Source organism: Odocoileus virginianus, chromosome 18 (assembly GCF_023699985.2).
Source record: "Odocoileus virginianus isolate 20LAN1187 ecotype Illinois chromosome 18, Ovbor_1.2, whole genome shotgun sequence".
NCBI lineage: Eukaryota > Metazoa > Chordata > Mammalia > Artiodactyla > Cervidae > Odocoileus > Odocoileus virginianus.
This window is the reverse complement of record NC_069691.1, coordinates 31,215,818-31,230,226: the sequence shown is the minus strand read 5'-3', so window position 1 is coordinate 31,230,226 and position 14,409 is coordinate 31,215,818. Positions and strand designations below refer to the sequence as shown.

General features: G+C 36.6%; 1 protein-coding gene across 2 annotated transcripts in view; it reads left to right on the top strand.

Moving 5' to 3' along the window:
• Window positions 1–7,431, top strand: part of FREM1 (FRAS1 related extracellular matrix 1) — a 171,909-nt gene extending 164,478 nt beyond the window's left edge. For both annotated transcript variants that reach the window (XM_070480527.1, XM_020886867.2), the window contains 2 exons: window positions 2,189–2,274; window positions 4,548–7,431. In XM_070480527.1, coding sequence (XP_070336628.1) covers window positions 2,189–2,274; window positions 4,548–4,747 — 286 coding nt within the window. In that variant the 3' untranslated portion in view covers window positions 4,748–7,431. The remainder of the gene's footprint in view (window positions 1–2,188; window positions 2,275–4,547) is intronic.
• Window positions 7,432–14,409: the final 6,978 nt, after the last annotated feature.

Here is a 14,409-nt window from a genome sequence, read left to right as displayed (position 1 = left end):
TCCTCTTGCTCTTGCTCTTCTCAGAGCATCAATAAAGAAATCAAACTTGTACTTGAGCAGCTAAAATGGATTTTGCAAAGTCTTTAAAGTTAGTTTCAAGGATCTTAAAGCAGAAGGAGGTGTTAAATATCCTTGAATAAAATCTATTCCTTCCTGATAAAGACTCTGAGGCTGAAGTTACATCCATAAGGAAATTGGGGACTGAGCAGGAAGTGGAACCCAGGTCTCCCACACTCTAATATGTCACATTAATTGAAACAGCCCCTCAAACCCTCCCTTGGGCTATTTTTAATACACATTTCATATTCTGTGTTTTAAACCCTCAGCACATCAGAATTGCCATATTGGATCTGAGGGAGAGGGAAGAGAATTGGCTATCAAGTCTGTTGTAACTGTCAGACAGAAGCTGACAGTAAATAGAAATGTCAGAACCAAGTCACATGACCTGAATCTGGCACCGTAAGGACATACAGAGAAGTAGAAAAGTGCCTACATATCTCAGAAGGCCTAGGAGTCATCACTCTATTGTATCACACTAAAGTACTGTATTAATAGGAAAAATATCATTAAGAGATAGATTAGATTATGTTCACCATACATGATCTGGAAAAGCAGAGAAGTGAATCTAAAGCTTGGATAGTTGTAGGTAAAATGAAAAAAAAAAATTCAGTTCAGCAACAAAAACTTGTGATAAGTATGTATTACTAATTATGTTTCTTGATTTTTAAAACATCGATAGATATTAACTAGGCAAGAAGATCGTGGTGATTTTTTTCCCTTTTTTGTTGTTGAAACTTTCTGTATCAGAAAAAGAAGAAAAGAAAAAAAAATTATCTATTGGCTTTTTACTTAGAGCATTTTAAAGAGTTTTAAATGGACACTATTGGGGAATTGGGATCAAACATTACTTACAGGAATAACTTAGCTAGCTGCAAAAATAATTCATAAAGAATTCCCTGTTAGTGTCTGTCACAAAAAAGACAAGATATAACAAATGCTGGCAAGGATGTGGAGAGAAGGAAACCCTTATGCACTGTTGGTAGAATTGTAAAATGGTACAGCCACCATGGAAGAGTATTGAGGCCCCTCAAAAGTTAAAAATAGAATTACGATATGATCCGGCAATTCCACTTCTGGGAATATGTCTAAAGGAAATGAAAGTACTAGGTTGAAAAGGTGAAAAGGTATCTGCACCCCCATGTTTATAACAGCATTTTTTTTTTTTTACAAAGTGAAGACATGGAAACAATGTAAGTGTCCATCAACAGATGAATCAAATTTGTGGTTATAAGAAGTGAGGAATTTGGGTTGGGAGAGTTGGATGAAGGTAATCAAAAGATACAAACTGCCAGTTATAAGATAAAGAATGTGGCTGTGATGTATAACATGATTATTGTGTGGTAGATATGAAAGGTGTTAAGAGTAAATTCTAAGAATTCTCACCATAAGGAAAAAACATTTTTTCTTTTTTTTGGTTACTATATGTAATGGGTACTAACTAAATTTACTGTGGTAATCAAATTTCACAGTTTATGTAAGTCAAGGCACTACGCTGTAAACTTTAAACATACAAAAAATACAATTATGTTTTGGAGAAGATGTTTATATGTATCTGTAAGAACAAGTGTTTTAATTTCGTCATAACATACAAAGGTTTGACCATGAGGCTGAGCTTCTTTCCCTGAGTAGGATGAAAAAGAGTCACATGTATTTGGGCATTTGACTAAACACATCAAGCTCAAAATGTTGGCTTCTAGTAATTTTATTGATAGTTTGGGTTACCTTACTAATCAAATTAACCAGGTAATTGCCAAATTTATGCAATTTAGAGATAAACTTCCCATAAGAGAGGTCATTTTTTGACACTAAGTAATTAATCTGTGTAAGTAAACAGCTGCTGATTTTCTGAAAAGAATTTGTGCTTTAAAGCCCAGATATTATAACACAGTATCACTTCTTTGCTGTTACCTACCCCACCCTGTGACTTAGCATGGATGCAAGCACCCCCTCCCCCACAGATACTCATTAATATTAAAAAAAAATGGAGTATTAAAATCTTAGAAAGCTCTTTCTACATATATACCAGTTTTCTAGTTTGAACAAGCTTTGATTTCCATTTTGCATCTCACGTCAGCAGAAATGCTGAACTCCCCGTCACTGATGCTCTGATTTTTCTGTTTGCACATAGTCACCAGGGCAGCCTTGTGACTGTCATCTCCAGGCAGCACATGCGATGGCTTTGGGACATCAGCGGAAGAAAGCCCTTTTGGATAGGCAAGTATTGGTGTTACCCTGAGGAGGAGGGCGAGACCATAAAGAGAATGTCTCCCTTCCCTGGGTCAAATACTTGTGGTCTACAATAATAAGCAATGGTTAGATGGTTGGACAGTCTTATCTTTTAAAACTCATTTTAATTACACAATACTTTCATTTATAGGCATCTATCTCAAAGAAGTAATGTGGTTCAATTTAAAAGCAAGATAACTTTTTAAATATTATTTCTAAAGGCAAAAAATTTAAGATAGTTGTAAATAGGGAATGGTTTAATAAATTATAATATAGCCATATGAAAGAATATTAAAGATATGACTTATGTTTATCGATTCATTCAATAATGGATGCATATTATATATAAAATATGTAATGTACTGAATTGATGGCAAGGTGCTAAGTGAAAAACACAGTCTACAGCCATATGAAGCATGAAAATATTTAGAATAAAAAAGCACATATACAAGTGATATATATATACATGTAATATATACCTATATGTATTGACATAAAAAGAAATAAGCCAAAGAGAAATATTTTTTATCTCTAGTTAAAATAATAGCTAATCCTAATTGTGTCCTTTTTTTCTAAAGTTTTAATATTTTCTACAATTTTAACAGTAATCACAAATCTTTTCAAGCCACTTTAGAAACAGAGTTCTCAGGATATACTAAAGTAAATATTCTCACCATCTCTTCAAGATACTGTATTTAAGGAAATAATAATAAACCCACTTACTTGGCTTCTTAAAAATCTCTGTGATAACTCAGTGAGTGTGTAATTCTGAAGCCATCTGAGAGTATTAAGTGAAGCCTGGAAGATAAATTTTCCCTGTGTCCACAATGACTAATGTCAAGTTTCTAATTCCACAAAGTTTTGGGGCGTAGCATCACCTGATCAATAGTTCACAGAAACAATCCAGAAGGACACAAGTCATTCCCAACCAAGAGGACTTCATTTTATTCTACCCCAAAATATCAAATGAGAACCAGTGGGGAGAAGGTTACATGCTGCATAACAAAGACCACTTTCACAGTCAAATTTGGTTTGTGAGCTGCCAGGTAATCCTATTGCACAGGATTCTTTTTTTTATTCTATTATTTTTATCTCTATTCTAAAAGAGAGGGAGGAGAGGAAATTCTTTAAAAATTTTTTTTAGTATTTTTAAATTGGAGTGTAATTGTTGCACAATTTTGTGTAAGTTTCTATTCTACAACAGCATGAATCAGCTCTATGTATACATCTCCTCCCTCTTGAGGCCCCCCCCTCCATTTCACCCATTTAGATCATCACAAGAGCGTTGGTCTGAGCTCCCAGTATTATAGCAGCTCCCTACTAGCTCGCTATTTTATACATGGTAGTATATATATGGGGGCTTCCCTAATAGCTCAGTGGTAAAGAATTTACCTGTAATGCAGGAGACCTGGGTTCGATCCCTCGGTTGGGACGATCCCCTGGAGGAGGGCGTGGCAACCCACCCCAGTACTCTTGCCTGGAGAATTCCATGGCCAGAGGAGACTGGCAGGCTACAGTCCCATAGGGTCGCAAAGAGTTGGACACGACTGAGCAATTAAGCACAGCACAGAACACAACACAGTATATATACATCAAATGCTGCTCTCTCAACCCATCCCAGGAATGCTTCCTTAAGAAAAATTTTAAGAGCTTTGTAACACTGAGATGTAACTAAAAAAAAAAAATGCCAGTGGGAGTAGAGAGGCAAATTGAGAAAAGCTGCTTTTTATTAAAACTGTAGCAGATTAAAAAAATCTTAAGCTCCAGACTAAAAATAATACTTAATAAGCTACTTTCAAATATGATACCCAAGAATCACAAGGAAGATAAATAGACAGGAATATATCTGTTTCCCTGTGATAGGTACTCTGCCTGTAGGAAGTATGAATAATAAGTGCCATTTATTAACACTTCTATGTCATGAGCTTTATGTGCCTTACCTTATTTAATCTTCAACATAGAGCTAGTTCTTCTTAGATGCACATTTCTGAGATAATACTTGGAGAAAGAGAGAGGTTAAATAACTTGCCCAGGTATGTTCACCTAGCAAGCGGTGAAGCTAGGATTTGGATTCCTACCTGGCCTTACACCAAAGCCTCATAGACTCAGGGTATCTTATAGGATTCCCAGGTCCTAGTGCATGCTTTAGAATGTAGGCTCACAATTGCATGTGATTACTGAGCTTAGAACAGTGGGTTGATATGACATCCAGTTGTAAATGTAGTAACGATCATTTGGCGCCCTTCTTTGGTTCATGTTAGGTTTGAATGACCAAGTGCATGCTGGCCACTGGGAGTGGATTGGCGGTGAACCTGTGACCTTCACCAACTGGAGGAGAGGGCCCCCGCAACGTTCAAAGCGTGGCAAAGACTGTGTTTTGGTTCAAAGGCCAGGAAAATGGCACATAAAGGAGTGTAGGAAGGGAAAGTCTCACAATTATGTGTGCTCCAGGAAACTCTAACTGGCCCTACAAGTGTCCACTTGGGATGTTTTTATCTATTTATTTCCAGGATTTGTGCATATTCCTCAAAAGAAAGCAGAGGGTTGTGACTGATGTGGTACATTTCTTCTATCAAAGTGTTTGAAGGATTCTATCTAGTAAAGAAAAACAATGGTTCCAGGAAGATTGATAAATGAATGTTTCTTAGAGGAAAAGATAAATTTTTTGCAACTCAGTACATTTTGAAATAAATCCTCAAGGTATTATGTGGTACAAAATCTGATTATTCTGGAGACTTTATACTTCAGTCAACAGTAATTTCATGGTCCTCAGATTTTTCCCCCCAATACTTTAAATGAGTACATTCTGAAATCTATATTGCGGGTGCTTCCACCACTTCCATCTAAATGAGGCTTACCCTGCCAGTTCATTAAATCAACGTTGAACTGCAAAGGGTTGCTTTGTCCCTTTGGAGTCCTTTCAAATGTGAAAGTTGAGAGGCGGTGGGTAAAAAGAATTCTCTGTGGTGAAAAAGGAAGGCTTTAGATGGAAGAATCTGGCAGATGGAAGGTCATCTGCAAAGCTGTAGTTCAGGTAAGAATTCAGGGGTTACCTGTCCTTCAGAAGTCTACCTGTCACTTCCCACAACAGAGTTCCTTTTCCAGTAAGACGGCTGTGCCATTCTAAAGCGAATAATTGGGTTTCCCCGGCTTTACAGAGTCAGGAGACATTTGAAGAAACAATGAGCCTCTCTGTTCATTCGTGCTTGTAGCACTGAGTAGCGTTTCTCAAGGACACTTGGAATAAAAGGCATATATGGATGATGGTTAACATATGGAAGAAAAATATGGCTTCCTCAAAAGTGTCCCAATGAACTATGCAGATGAACAAAGAAAAGTAGTACTGAAAACAGAGTCCTTGAAAGCCTATATTCTCAGAAAGGATTTTGATATAATTGTGAGCCCTTAAATATTTAATATGTGTAGAATTGCCATGTTAACCTGATCCTCTAATGAAAAGGTACCTTATTAATTTATAATGGCAGCTGAGTGAAACATTTTTGTAGCAGTGAAGCATGTTGCAGCCTTACAAGAACTCCCTTCTGAAATCAAAGCTTAATTACAGGAAATTAGAAATTTATTTCTGAAACATTTACTCACAATTTTCCTCTTTTCATAATCCCTGAAAAATATGGTTGTGCCCCATGTAACTTGCTATTATGAGTACCAGAGTCACTTCAGAATCAAAACAGAGTTACCAAGTAGATCAAGGTTTTGGTGCAGGTTTTATTATGATAATACCTTGCGAGAAACTAAAAGTGACTGAAGAAATTCAGTCTCATTTTTTGGATATAAGAAACAACAAGCTTGTTTTATTCGCACTTGTTTATCAAGATTTTGGTTAATAGAAATATTTACAAAGACAGATTGGAATGAGATTTAGACATTCTACCTCTTATTAAATTCCAACATCAGTGTGGAGTCAGGAGGCTCCTTACCTTAGATATCACAAGCAGAATCTGAATTGCTCTGATATAGAGGTCTTCCATGTGACACAAGCAGCTTCTGGTGTTGAATCAGAAGGTGTAAACCCATTCTCTGTATCAGTTGATGTCCCTTCTGATCCATGGGCCTCTGCAATGTTGAAAGATGGGATGCTGAATAAAGAAATGAGGAGTTGTTTACTTGAAGGATTGTATCCTAGGATGGAAAGTAAATGGTCAAGGAATGAGGAATTCCTAGATCTACATTGACTGGAAATCCAGAACCATGGCAACTGTGTAAACCTAGTCAGTGTGGTAGGTTTTATTATACATTTCTGCCATGTCAGTGATATTAAAATGTTAGCACAAAGAGAGAATGCTTTGCTTTTTATAGCAACTGAAAGAAATACTAGAAGAATGTTTAAAATATTCCTGGTCATGAAAACATTAATCAAGTGGTAAAATCCAACTAATTGGAAGAAGGTACAAATAAAAATTCAAGCAAGTGTGGATGCTAAGCAATATGTGCATGCATGACCTTCATCTCCTTCTCATGACTGGTCTTTGACTGATGGGGGAGTAGTAGTAAATGATCGTCATGTTTCTCTCCACCTTGATTGGTTATTGTCATCCTTTAGGTTATGGCAGGAGTGGGAAGGAAGGAAATGGAGTAATGGTATTGATAGAATGGGAAAGGGAGATTACAGATAAGGGGAGAGTGGAGAGAAGGATTGAATAGGAAGAGATGGGAGTTGATTAGTAGCTAAGAAAGAGAGCATCAGAAAGAAGGACTTGAATGCCACCCAGCTCTTCTCTCCAGACTTGAATACTGACTCAGGAAAAGTCCCATATAATCCAAGGGCATTAACCCAGCTCAATAATGTGTAGCTTTCAGAATCTTGTGACTGTTGGTGTTTAACAAGACATACATATGTGTAGTATATATCTGGTAAATATAAACTCAAAAAACACATGACAATTATTCCATCTTCTTCCAAGGGGTGGTAAAAATGAACCAGGTGACATTTATTTACTTTTTTTTTGTTTGTTTTATTTTTAAGACAGTCAAAAAGAATATGCACATATTTAATACTAGCATTCTGTATCATCTAAACCATATACTAGTACTGATTAATTTCTGTGACAAAGCAGCATATTAATTGTACTGTACCTAGTGTTATACAAAAATTAATAAAATAAGCTATTTCTAGTTCTGAATTACTATTCCTTTAGTGTTTAACATTTTATATTTATTTTACCCATTTAAGAAGAAATGGAGGGAAAAATTGAACATGTATTTTTCATCCTTACTATTTAGATCAGCCTTTCATTTTACAGCTTCCATCCATTTATCCATCTATCCAGTCATCCATCCACCATCCATTCAACAAATATTGACTGTGAAGTGCCTGATACTGTTGTAGATACTGGATATATGTGGTGGATGAGATAGGAAGTTAAAGTATAAAAGCATGGTACATATATGTAAATTTCTAATAGTTGTTTTTAAGCATGGAGCTTTTTTTTTTAAATATATATATCAGGGAGAAAGTCACAGTAGAAGTGATTGATTACATTATCCCTTTTCAGAATCGAAGGGAAAGCCACACTGATACAAAGAGCTCAGACTGTCTTTTGTTTTATTTTTCAACTGATTAAGAAATTGGTGTGAACTTCCTGAATTTATAATCAGGTCAAGGTGTTATTGATAACAGCTGTTTCAAATTTCCTGTCTCCAGATCAGGTTAGGAATGAAAGATTTCAAATCTGGCTAATTAATTTTGTAACAATTATTTTTTCCAAAGAGACAAGCAGTGTGCGTCTCTGTGTCTTTGAGATCCCTGGAGTAACAGGAATAAGGAAGAGAGATCTTTGATGTCATCTCTAACATCATACGGCAGAAAGGACCGAAGTCCTCAGAAGTTAAAGTGAGAAGAAATCAGCACCAGAGAGCTACAGTCTTCCAAACTGTAGGCTGGGTCTCTTCTAATTATTCCATATGTTTATTACCACTCTGAGCAAATGGTTTATTATATTCCAGTAAAATACCTCACCACTCCAGTGGTGAGTATTATGAAGTTCACCATATACCTAAAAACATTATTCTAAGTAAAAGGAGATGGACACAAAAGGCCACATATTGAGTGATTCCGTTTATATGAAATGTTTATGCAGAGGATCGGTGGAAGGGGAAATTGGACCTAACTGCTATGGGAACAGGGTTCCTTTCTGAGGGAATGGAGGTGCTCTGAAATTAGATGGTGGCAATGGTTGCACAACATGGTGAATATGCTAAAAACCACTGAAGTGCACACTTTAAAATGGTGAATTGTATGTTATAGGAAGTATATCTCAATAAAAAATGCTATTAAAAATCACCACATAAAGATGTATTTTAGAAAACTATAAACGGGTTGATGTATTAGCTGTATGTTTATGCAATTCATCCAAGATACTTTTTCCAGTCTTTGCCCCAGGTCTCTCTCAGGTTTTTGTTTATTTGTTAATACAGTTGGTTAAGGGAAAGAAAATGCTGATTTGACAGAGTTTTAAATTTACAGTGCTGCTTTATTGATCTTCCTCCTCTTTCCCCCCATTAATCATGGGAGAACAGTTATTGATGGCGGCATGTGTCTGGACGCCTGTAATATCCAGAATGCCTTGATTTTCTTAAAATTAATTTTATAAGTCTTTAGAACAGGATCGTGCAGGAAATGAATATACTGTCCTCATAACTTACACATATAACTGTTCATTTTGAGTAGTTTTTATGGGTCTTATATATTCTGCTAGGCAATAAAATTTAGTTTATCTTAAGACAGAAAGGAACAAAAATCAACTGACACTTCCATTAAAGGCCTTATGGTAACCTGCAATACTTTTTCCGAGCAATGAAGTGTATGAGTTCACCTTTTACTTCTATTCCCATCTGTATTTTTGCTTCCCAAAGGCAATCAATCCCAACTTACCCTACAGAAGAAAAATGGAAAAAAGATACATTGTCCTAAAAGTAGTCAAAGGAAAGCTGGAGTGGCTATGTTATCAGAGTAAATTTTAGAGCAAAGTATATTATCAAGGGTAAAAACTTAACATTTAAAGGAGTCGATAAATCAAGAAGACATATTTATGCATCTAATAACTAAGTTTAAAAGTACATGAAGCAAAAACTGAGAGAACTGTAAGGAGCAATAGACAAAATCTCTAATTATAGCCAGTAATGTTAATACCCCTCTCTCAAGGATCGATAGAACAAGTAGGCAGGAAATCGGTAGGGTTATAAAACTACGGACACTGTTAACCAAATTAACCTCATAGACATTTATCAAACACTCCACCCCAAAACAACAGAATATACGTTCTTTTCACGTTCTCAGGGAACATGTACCAGGGCAGGACATATTCTGGGACATAAAATGAGTCTCAATAAATCTTAAAAGATTCAAGTCAACAGCAAAATTCTGTAAAGCAATTATCCTTCAATAAAAAATTAATTAAAAAAATTCAAGTCATACAAAGTATGTTCACTGGCAACAATGAAATTAAATGAGAAATCAATAACAGAAATATCTCTGGAAAACCCTTAAGTGTTTGGAAACTAAATTATAGACTTCTTTAATGCAGGAAGTAAAGAAGAAATCAAAGAGGAAATTAAAAATATAGTAAACTGAATGAAAATGGAAACACATCAAAGTTTGTAGGATACTATTAAAGCAGTACTTATGGGGAATTTTATAGCACTAAATGCCTATATTAAAAAGGAAGAAAGTATTAGCCTCAGCTTCTACTTCAAGAAGTTAGGAGACATAAGTAAGGAAATGAAAAATATCAGAACAGAAGCCAGGGAAATAGAAAACAAAAATCAGTGGGGGAAAACCAGTGGAACCGAAAGCTGCTTTTTTGAGAATATTGATAAAGTTGGTAAATCTCTAACCAGACTGATGCGGAAAAGATGAGAAGAGGACACAGATGGCTAATATCAGGAATGAGAAGTAACATCAGGTGACAACACTATGTATTCTGTAGCTACTGAAAGAAAAATAAGGGACTGTCATGAACAACTTGTATCAACAGACAACTTGAATGGTCAAATTCCCTGAAAGAGACAAACTCTCAAATCTCAATCGAGAAAAAATAGGTAAGACTATTTGAGAGGACTTTAAAACTATCGCAGAAGCTGAATTTGTAGTTTCTTACAAAGAAAATTCCAGGCTCAGATAGCTTTACTATTGAATTCTACAAATATTTAAGAAGGAAATAGTTCCAAGTCTACAAAAGTCAGAAAATTGCAGAGGGAAGAATATTTTCTGACTCCTTCTCTAAGGCCAGTGTTACTGTGACAAGCAAACCATACAACAATATGATAAGAAAAGAAAACTACAGATCAATATCCCTCATGAATATAGATGGAAAAATTCCAAAAAAATTTGCCAATTAAAATCCAACAATGCATATAAAAGGATAATACGTCCTATCCAAAAAACTGTTTAAAAAAATAATAGGCTATGGACTGGGAGAAAATATTTACTATGCATATATCTGATAAAGACTTGTGTGCAAACTCTATTTTTTAAACTCCAACATATAGAATATAAGAATATATTATATCATATTATTAAGAAGTCAATAATAAATTTTTTAAAGAGGTAAAATATTTGAACAGATACTTTACCAAAGAGAATATATGGATGAAAGATCACATGAAAATATGTTTTCGTATTATTAACTGGACATGGAACAACAGACCGGTTCCAAATAGGAAAAGGAGTATGTCAAGCCTGTATATTGTCACCATGCTTATTTAACTTATATGCAGAGTACATCATGAGAAACACTGGGCTGAAAGAAGCACAAGCTGGAATCAAGATTGCTGGGAGAAATATCAATAACCTCAGATATGCAGATTACACCACCCTTATGGCAGAAAGTGAAGAGGAACTAAAAAGCCTCTTGATGAAAGTGAAAGAGGAGAGTGAAAAAGTTGGCTTAAAGCTCAACATTCAGAAAACTAAGATCATGGCATCTGGTCCCATCACTTCATGACAAATAGATGGGGAAACAGTGGCTGACTATTTTGGGGGAGTCCAAAATCACTGCAGATGGTGACTGCAGCCATGAAATTAAAAGAAGCTTTCTCCTTGAAAGGAAAATTATGACCAACCTAGATAGCATATTAAAAAGTGAGACATTACTTTACCAACAAAGGTCTGTCTAGTCAAGGCTATGGTTTTTCCAGTGGTCATGTATAGATGTGAGAGTTGGACTGTGAAGAAAGCTGAGCTCCGAAAAATTGATGCTTTTGAACTGTGGTGTTGGAGAAGACTCTTGAGAGTCCCTTGGACTGCAAGGAGATCCAACCAGTCCATCCTAAGGGAGATCAATCCTGGGTGTTTATTGGAAGGACTGATGCTGAAGTTGAAACTCCAATACTTAGGCCACCTCATGCGAAGAGTTGACTCACTGAAAAAGACCCTGATGCTGGGAGGGATTGAGGGCAGGAGGAGAAGGGAATGACAGAGAATGAGATGGTTGGAGGGCATCGCCAACTCGATGGGCATGAGTTTGAGTAAACTCCGGGAGTTTGTGATGGACAGGGAGGCCTGACATGCTGCGATTCATGGGGTCGCAAACAGTGACTGAACTGAACTGACTGAAGGAATTATAAACTAAAGTCACAATAAGATAGTACTACTCTCTACTAGAATAGCTACAATTAAAGAGGCTGACTGTACTATATGTTGAAGGAACTGGAGCTCTCATACATTGCTTGTGGAAATATAAAATAGCCCAACAACATTGGAAAGAAATTTGGTGGTTTCTTCAAAAGTTAAACATGTATATGATCCAACCAATCCACTCCTAGGTATTTATCCAAGAGAGAAAAATGCATATCTCCATTGAAAGACTTGTACATAAATGTTCATAGTAGCTTTATTTGTAACAGCCAGAATTGTCAACAACCATCTATTATCATGTGAATGGATAAATAAATTATAGCATATCCCTATAATGAAATACTATGCAGGTGTAAAGCAAATGAAAACTATCTACAACATGGATAATTGTTAGGATGTTTATGCTGAGTGAAAGAAGCCTGACAACAAGAAAATACATAGTGTATGTGTACTCCACTAACAGAAAATTCTGGAACATGCAACATAATCTATGTTGACAAAAAGTTAGTGAGATGTTATCTGGAAATGACCGAGGAGGACAGGAAAGGACAGAGGAAAGGATTGCCAAGGGGCACAAAGAAAGTTTAGCAGGGGATGTACTTGCTCACTATTTTGATTGTAGTGATAGTTTCACAGATACATGCATATATACATATCCAGCCTACCAGTTCGGGAGATGTAAGAGACACGAGTTCAATCCCTAGGTCAGAAAGATCCCTTGGAAGAGGGAATGGCAACCCATTCCAGTATTCTTGCCTGGAGAATCCCATGGACAGAGGAGCCTGTTAGACTCCTCTGTCTGTGTGACATAGGGTCGCACAGAGTTGGACACAACTGAAGTGACTTAGCACATGTGCATCCACACATATATGTATGTATGTGTCTAAATCTGTCCATCCATACACTTTAAATATATCTTGTTTATTGTATTTCATTTATCCTTCAATAAAGCTATTTAGGGAAGTAAAACAATGAAATAATGTCTGCAACATCATGGAAAAGTTTCAAAAGAAAAGGAAGGCTATATGAATTGTTGTTCAGTTGCGAAGTTGTGTCCAACTCTTTGTGACCCCATGAACTGCAGCATGCCAGGCTTCCATGTCCTTCACTATCTCCCAAAGATATCTATTTCAGGGCAATAAAAATTGGAACAAATTTATATGATTTAAATGTCCAACAACAGAAGAATGCTTAATGGAATATTCTATTGCCTCCTTTAAAATGATAATTCTATTGTACAAAGTTAATTTTAAGTAGCAGAGTTTAAAATACTGTGTGCACAAGTTTAATGGCCATATTGCAATAGGCAAACTGACAAAGGAGAAAAGCTTGATACAGTTTTACATCTCAATCCCACCTCTGCCTAGCTGTGTATTCTAAACTTAGGTTTCTCATCTAGAAAGTGGAGGTAATAATAACTTTCTAAAGAAATTGTTAAGTGAATTAAGTGTGAAACTATGAAGAATATGCCTGGATCATAGTAGGCATTCAATAAAACACATCTTTGTAAAAGTTGAAGAGCTGTAAGAATGTGTGTGTGTGTGTGTGTGTGTGTGTGTGTGTGTGAGCACAGTACTTGGAAGAGGGTGACAATTTCAAACAGTGTTGTCCTGATCAGTAAACAGGGGAGGAGGAGCAGGAGTGGGACAGCTGGGGTTTTTAAATTTCATATTACCAGTGAGAACATTCCCATGTATTAGGACATTTTGTCGAACATAGAGGTGTTTCCAGCTGTTGGAAGAACCTAGAAGACTGATTTCTTTCTTTTTAAAACTCCAGGATGCCTTGCTTTCGTGCATGATCTTTTTTAAAAAATTGGAATATAATTGCTTTGCAGTGTTCTGCTAGTTTCTGCTGTACAATGAAGTGAATCACCCGTATGTATACATATATCCCCTCCCTCCTGGACCTCCCTCCACCCCCCAGCCCCACCCCTCCAGGTCATCACAGAGCCCTGAGCTGAGCTCCCTGTGCTATAGGGCAGCTTCCCACTCGCTATTTATTGTACACACGGTAGTATATTGATGTCAAACCTGATCTCCCAATTCATCCCACCCTTCACTTTCCTCCTCGTCCACCCACATCTCTACAAATGCAGATCTGTTATACCCAAATCTTATTATAAAAAAAGAAAAGTTAGGAAATAGCTTTTCCACTGACAGAAAGGATTGTTTGTTTTGCTAAAAGATTGTTTACTGGTAAGGACTTGGCTGATAGTTATTTTCTAAGAATGGTTCCCCAGTGAGGCTGTATCCTCAAAATTCCCTTTTATATTCAGTAAATGATACACTCACTACATATATTGAGGATTCATGAGGGCCCGAAAGAACATGTGTGTGGGTTGTTCGTGCATGTGTGCTTAGTCACTCAGCCGTGTCTGACTCTTTGCGACCCCATGGACAGTAGCCCACCAGGCTCCTCTGCCCACGGGGATTCTTCAGGCAAGAACACTGGAGTGTGTTGCTATGCCCTACTTCAGGAGATCTTCCCAACCCAGGAATCAAACCCGTGTCTCCTGCATTGGCAGA